General features: G+C 33.9%; 1 protein-coding gene across 1 annotated transcript in view; it reads right to left on the bottom strand.

Moving 5' to 3' along the window:
- The window catches only part of LOC107098632, a 10114-nt gene extending 2503 nt beyond the window's left edge, over window positions 1-7611 (bottom strand). The window contains exons 1-7 of the mRNA XM_015396404.1: window positions 7484-7611; window positions 7359-7398; window positions 4667-4800; window positions 3840-3969; window positions 2949-3203; window positions 2570-2851; window positions 2402-2485 (exon numbers count right to left, since the gene is read on the bottom strand). Of these exons, the coding sequence (XP_015251890.1) occupies window positions 2402-2485; window positions 2570-2851; window positions 2949-3203; window positions 3840-3969; window positions 4667-4800; window positions 7359-7395 (922 nt within the window). The 5' untranslated portion in view covers window positions 7396-7398; window positions 7484-7611. The remainder of the gene's footprint in view (window positions 1-2401; window positions 2486-2569; window positions 2852-2948; window positions 3204-3839; window positions 3970-4666; window positions 4801-7358; window positions 7399-7483) is intronic.
- Between the last annotated feature and the right edge of the window lie 90 nt (window positions 7612-7701).

Here is a 7701-nt window from a genome sequence, read left to right as displayed (position 1 = left end):
CGTGCCCGGTCTAGGCTCAGTGGAGAGAGAGAGTTTTTGGCAGCGTTGTTATCATCAACAATGACAAAGAGGAAATAATATCATTGATGCACCTTTTTTTCATGACAATAAAAGAAAACTTACGAACTAAACATGGATCTTTGATGACTAAAACATGACTAGTCATAGCTTTGAGTTTTCGTCAATGATACAAAAATAAATGAAAATTAGCGGGTGGTCGGTCGGATGCAAAGCAGTATCAGCCTTTTTGCTGTGTCTTGTTTGATCCTGCTGCCCATGTGGTGTGCAGCGCTACACATTCTGCTGGACCACAGATGGATCATGGCAGCGGCAGCGGGGTCTGAAAAAAATAACCCAGAATGTTCGGGCACTGCTCGTTAAATTGCGTGCGCGTAGCTCTAAGTCTGTGCTTCACACTCCATTCCGATGATTTGCCCTGAGAAGGATTGCTCTTCCTGTTCTTGCTACTTAATAAACTATGTGGCTGATCATCCTCTGCCTCCTGCCAAGCGTAAAGAATCAATATCTCATTTCTTCCAGCTCAAAAGGAATCCCTAAATTATATCCAAATAAAATATTTCATTGCATACTGTTTATTTTTGGATAAAGACGCAGGTGAAAAGTTAGAAAGATCTTTGAATATTTCTCTCTCATAGTTCTCATTTCTATCTTTTTAAATATGATGTAAATACTTCCTTGTATTATCATTAAAACATTTCTATGTTTATTTTTAAATATTTGAATATTTTAGTTAACGTATTCATCCAATTTAGGTCAGAATTGACAAGGCATTATAAGGCAAATATGTAGGTTCTCTCTGTATTTTTTTTTAATATCAGATCCCTGTGAATTTAAATATACTTTGACCCCTGAGCAGTAGTAACAAAGGGGTAAATTCTCAGAAATAAAGCCAAAATTGCCAAAGTAGAAAGAAGAATGTTTTTGTTCTTAGTTTCTTTGGAGTAATTAAGATTTTAATGATCTGTGTGTAACGCAAAATTTATAGTAGATCAGGAAGAGTTTGCTTTGGAATGGAAACCTTGTGTGTTTGAAACCATTCCTTTATTGTACATTTTGTTAGCTTTTTGGCCTGCTATATTAAAAAATGTGATGTGTAGAAATAGATCTTCTATTTTCACAGCTTTTGTGAGACACTTTTTTATAAAGTAGGGCATTAATTCATCGAAAAGTTTATTTGAATTCTATCCATATCCAGCAATTGTAGTATCTAGGCAAGAGCTGTGAGTCTGGTAAAGAATCTGGTTGTTATTTGAAATTGTAAAGGTTAACTTTTTTTCTAACTTAAAACTGACTAAAACCTTTTTAAATCTTAGTCGACTAAAACCGACTAAAAGTATCACATATTGTAATGACTAAAATGTGATTAACACTAATAATAGTTTTCATCCTGAAGACTAAGATTAAATCTAAGATACCTGTCACAAACAATATTGGTTTTTAAAGTAACGTAGTGTTTCTGATATCCAGACCTGTTCTGCCTCTAAACTACTGAGCTTTCCTGTTCCATTCTGAACAGGAATGCCTTGAATTCTCTGTAGAGTCCTGGAACCCTGGGCCAGCCTATTCCTGTTGTTATTGGTATCCCTGATGGGGCTTTGCATCTGCCGTATCTTGTTGGCAATTCACCGACTGGATCCAACCTCGTTCTAAGGAGATGGACTGAACTGTGAAACCAGGTAAGTGACTCACATGGATAATCATCCTCCGTCAGATTATTGTCATCACTTACCTGTGTTTTTCTCCTATCCAAGTTTTCCAGGGATTGGCATTGCCCTGCCACAACCAATGCAAATGCAGATCCGCAGATTTGCTTGTTTATTTCAATAAAACACTTTGAATTATCCCACTGTCTGTCTTGCCTGAATTCTTGGTCCTTCTGTCCTGCCTTTCTGATATTATCACATCATATCATTTTATAGTTATTTTTCATAATTCTCATTGTAATTATTTCTATTTTCCTAAATTACTCATATTCATATATTATTTAATTGCCCCTGTGATGTTCTTTTCTCTGTAATTTTTCAAAAAAAAATTTTTTATGTACAGCACTATCCTTTCAACTGAAATACGTTTTGTGAATAGACTTGCCTTGCTTTTCCATTATTATACAACTGATCTTGCCCATAAGCATTTTAGTTATCCTCAAGGACATATTACCAAAAAAAAATTGCTGTCAAATCATATATCATATTATATTTTAGATATAACCTAGGTTTGTGTAAAGCAAGTGTCAACTCCTGAAATTATAGTGGGAAAGGGTGTTGGTTAATATTTGTTGGGATTTTTGTTTCTTGCACAGATATAAAGTGATCTTAATTAAGCATCCACCTTATACTTACATCGGGAGAGACAAAAGCTTCCTCGCTAGGTTTTGATTTACCTTTTTTTGCAGCAGAACCACCACCCACACAAACCACCAGAAGGACCAACGGAACAACAATATAAGCAGCTAGGTGATTAGATCCTATTAAAAATATATAGGAAGGAAAGTTATGGTTAAATCCTCTGTAAACTTTTAAATGTAAATCAGAAATGCTGTTTTACTCACCAGAGTCAACATCCAGCTTAACAGACATTGCCAGGTTGCCTTGTTGGTCATAGAAGTTAAACGTTCCAGAATCTTCTGCTGTCACTGATTTAATTTCAATGCTATTATTCTGAATAGTAATTCTCCCCTCGAATCCAGTGCCTTCCAAAACTAGTTCATTTTTGATCATCACCCTCTGTTGTTTATTTTTTGACTTGAACACCACATCCCAAGGTCCTCCGCTCTCAGGAAATTTAATGAAGAGGCTCTCATTCACTTTCAGTTTATAATCCTGGGTTTCTTCTGTGTTTGGTAGATTAGACATAGATGTATATTTAATTTCTACAAGATAATAGATAGAAAATTCCACATGCAGCTTAAAACAGATTTAAAAATGTACCTTTTATAGATAGCTTTATCGTTAGCTCAACTTTTTTGTCTTCACGAACAAACAAGTAGAATCCTTCGTCTGCCTTAGTGAGATTGACCATTTTCCAGACATTGTTCTTCACAATCACTCTTTTATCAGTGTTTTGACTTTTTGTACGATCCCAGAGTTTTTCCTGTTTTTCAGTTGAACCCTTAAAATACAGGTACTGAGCTCTTTCAGGAACCCTAAGGGAAACACTCTCCATATACTTCTTTGTAATACATTCTGAAATAACACAATAAAACAAAAAGTGAATTTATGTGTAAATCCTGTTGATAGAGAGAATATGATTTTTTAAACATTTTAAATGAAATAATTTTAACTTTTATTTAAAGAGGATTATTTAAGTGTTAAATTAGCTAGAATATCTTAACACATAGTAAAGCATCTGAACTCCACCCATCAACCCAACATAAATAAATACAAAAGCAGGGAAAAAGTGAAATTGTATGAGCTGTACAATGAATCGTTTCCGTAAGATATTAGAAATACCAGCTTTTTTTGTGACAAATAAAAATGTCCAAATTCTGAGGCCAATGATTAAATTCAATTCTCTTAAGCATTCAATCCCTTTTTAGTGGGAAAGATAACCAAATTTATTAGACTTTTACAGTATCAGAAAAAATTTAATTAAAACATTAAAATTATCTGGTGAAAAAAGTGCAAGTAGATGTATTATAGTTTGTAAGAAAATAGTTTGCATAGTTTGTAAGAAAATATCAGTCAAATCATAAACAATATATTCATAAATTCTACTTGTTTTCTAACAACTTTTCTGGTTGTGGGGTAATTATAAGAAAGATGAAACACAAAGTCAATCACATTGCATGTTCAGTTATTTATCATGAGAGTAGTTCTTACCTATTACTTTTACCTCATACTGGTTTTCAATCCCTCTGAGAGATGTAAATTGATATTTTCCTTCATCTTCTTTTTGCAATCCTTTAAGAAGTACTTGGCTGTACAAAACTGTGATACGTGGGTCTGTAGCCTGAAAAATGTTAAACACAAGTGAAATATTGTACAGACATGCTAGATTCTAGAACAATTATTTCATAATATAAATAACAGCAGGAGCTACACATTAAATGTACAGAAAATTTTAAATATCACTATAAAGATTTTTTTTTTCATTTACTCAAACAAAAAGTAGTAAGTACTCCAACTGAACTACTTGTACCATCAAGATGGAGGTGAAGAGAAATAATCTAAGCGGGATGCCATAGAGACAGTCCTACAACCTAAGCTGTGGTAAGATGTGGAATAAAATCAGAATTTTAGTGAAAGAACAGTTTTCCATCCTAAGTACGGTAGTTTACATAAACACAGCTAAATATCTGCAAAAATTGTTTCTAGATGGAACATCTACTATGAAATATCACAATTAATTCTCACAAGCTCTTGTTTTTTTTTTTTTCTCAGAAATTGATTCAGGCTCTCGTATAACAAAACAACACAATATAAGTTTGAAATGTAAGAAAAAACAAAACTATAAACAGTTTTTGTCTAGCTATATGATGAAAATCAGCTTATCTATAGTGAAACAGAGAACATAAAATAACAAAGCTAAAAGTTAGATAACACAACAATTTTATTTCCTTTTTTTTAATGAAGAGAAGTTTTAAATTTAAAAATCTTTTTTTCTAAAACCGAACATAACATCGCTGAAAAAAACAAAAAGATATTACCTTGCCTTTATACATTAACGTTTTTCTTTGTCCTTCAGTTGAAATGAAAATCAGATTCCCTTCTTTTGTCACATTTCTTCCACCTTCCAATTGAATAGTTCCGCCTTTGCAACTTGATTTTTCAAGTGTAGTGCCTACATTGAACAGAAAACGGTTTAAATAACAAGCACTAAATTCACAACAGAGAAAAAATATGTAGCCTATAATATGACGCATACATCAATATGCAGATTAAACCACAACCTGGAGATAAGTGGTAAGGGCCACAGGGACATGTAACAGGAAGCTGAAATTGATCTACTAACATTTGTAGGATGGCCATTCTTCCTAATTAGCCCCAGTCATTCAGGATTAGTGCAAACAATGATTTTTTTAGACCAAACGACCAAATTGAGTTCAATCAATTTAACAATTGCATCATTAATTCAATTCTGTTCAACACATAGTATCCAGAATTGAAAAGGAGCAGAAAGAAGACAAATCTTGTAGACCCCCCCCCTTTCATTAGTTCCAAAAAAAGTTGTCGTCTCTCAGGGTCTGTTTCAAGAAGCAGGTTTAACAAAGTCACTACAGTAAGTTCACTATGTAGTCCCCGCTCTATATAGTGATTGGGGGATTTTCGGGGTTAGGGCTGATGTTTGGGCACAGTTACTGGTAGTTTGTATGAGCTATGAGAACAGTAGGTTTTAAACAGCGCATGCACGAAGAGAAATTAGCTCATGCATGCTCTCATACGTGCATATTTTTAAAAGTGGAGAAGATGGATCTTTTAAAAAAAATTTGAAAATTCATAAAAAAATAAGTTAAAAACAACATAAAATTATCCTTATTATTCACTCAGCTGTGTATGAGGTACAATAATGTTTTCCTTGTAAAGTCATCTGAATAGATTTTTGGTTCTGCATTTTTTAAAACCTCATCTAAGTTGTTCAATAATTTTACTTAATGCACTGAAATGCATATTTTCTTTAAGGGAGTACACACAGGTTTACTTTTGAAATCATACTTCCTCCAGTTATTTCTATGACTCGAATTTAGGACCAAGAACTTTTTCGTAAATTATTTAGCAGTAATCTCTCACTAGCTCTAAACATAACTACCGTAATAGCATTTTTGAATTAGCCAAGTCTATTAGAAGATATGAGTCGACAAAGAGTTTTTTTAGTATGCTTTCTAATTTACATGTATAAAATTCTCATAGCTTTCTTTTGTGTCACAAACAGTGGTTTGATGTTAGCTTTATATCTGTTGCCCCATATGTCTATACAATTAGTGAAACTTGGGAAGAGAAAAGAGGAATATAGCATCCAGAGTTTTATCAGCTCTAAAATGTTTTTTACTTTGTTTAAAAGTCCAATACTAATAAATTTTTTTTTTTTTGTTTCACAATTTAATGGAGTTTAAGTTAAGTTTGTCCAAAACCACCCTTAAGAATTTAACTTGATTTACTGGCTTTACTTCATTGTCATCTATGGTAAATGTGATAAAATCATTAATTTATCCGTTACTAAAAATAATTAATTTGTTATGTGCCAATTTATTGATAGTTTATTAAAACTAAACTGCTCATTAGTGTATAACTATAGAATAATGACCTAATTCAGTCAGGACTTAGAATATGTCCTTTAATTTAAGACTCTGGAGACCCCTAGTAATCAGCTGCCATTGGTCAGAATATAAGGCTATGTTCACACTGCAGACAAATGTGGCCCAAATCTGATTTTTTATTTTTTTTTCCCCTGAAGGGACTCAGGTGAGATTCTTTCCTGACTGCGTGAACAGGCCAAGTCACATGAAATATGACTTTTTCAAATCCAACCTGGGTTTCTATGTGGTTTTAAATCCGATACAGCTCAGATCTTTTGGAATCTGACTTTAAGAAGTGACCCATATTGGAATTAATAAGATGTCATACTGTACTGACAGCGCAGAACAAAACAAATAATAATAAAAAAAAAAAACATGGACAGAATAGACATAGTGTACAGTGGAAGCACAAGATTTTGGAATAATTAAGTATTTGGGTGAATACAAACATCTAATACCGTTACAGGTCAGTTGACTATGAAACTTCACACAAAAATTTCTCCTAGGAGATGTCGCTAACACTGCTCCATAGAAAGCCATAAATAGTTGTTTCGATCTTTTTAATAGATGTTTCGATCTTTTTTTCCCTCTGTCTCCTTTCAAGCATTGTCTGCTGTATCATCCGGCTACTTGCAATGCTTAACAGCATTTCATTACTTACTCAGTGAGCTCCTGGATCCCATCAGAAACCTCCCCGGTGGATTCACCTCAAAATCCTAGTAAAACCTCTCAGCTCTCTCTCTAAAACAAGTAGAATCCCAAGCTTTCCATATTCAGCCAGATTCTAATTACCTTTCCTTTGTCGAGTTCCTGCCGCTCCTGTTCCCTTGGCCGTATCAACAACTCTGTCACTAACCCATAGTTATCATTTGTAGATAAATCTCATAAAATTGCTCTGTTCCTCAGTGTTCAGAATAGGGGTCAGACAACTACCTAAAACCACGATAAGTCAACTATGTTGCAGAAAGTTTTCAATTTAATATTTCATTTTTTACACTTTTGGAATTATAACAAAATATATTTCAGTAAACTTTTTAATCCTTAATTCACTTTATTACATACACCGTTAAACACTACATCTCGTAAAGACTATTGTTTTACTCACAGGAAGGAACAAAAAGCATCAAAATCAACAGCAACATGTCCTGTGAAATAAGAAGAAAAGGAGAGGCATTGAGAAGGTACCATGTCAGTGAAAAGGAATCCCTTGGGTTGTTGAGAAAAGCCTACCTTAAATCCAGTGGCTCAACACAGCACAAGAATGTTGTTGCGTTTTCTGCAGCCGTTGCAAACTGAAGGGTGAGAACAACACCTGAGCTTTTTAAATGCTCTTACGTGCCCAAAGGCCTCACTTTCAAGGAAGTCTACTGAAATGTACAAAAACGTTTCTTTGGAACTATTGGGCAGGACTGGTGGGCGTGAATGTAGCATTTTAGAGAAGAAGGACA

Source organism: Cyprinodon variegatus, unplaced genomic scaffold, assembly GCF_000732505.1.
Source record: "Cyprinodon variegatus isolate N-32 unplaced genomic scaffold, C_variegatus-1.0 Scaffold794, whole genome shotgun sequence".
NCBI lineage: Eukaryota > Metazoa > Chordata > Actinopteri > Cyprinodontiformes > Cyprinodontidae > Cyprinodon > Cyprinodon variegatus.
This window is presented reverse-complemented; position numbering and strand designations above follow the sequence as displayed.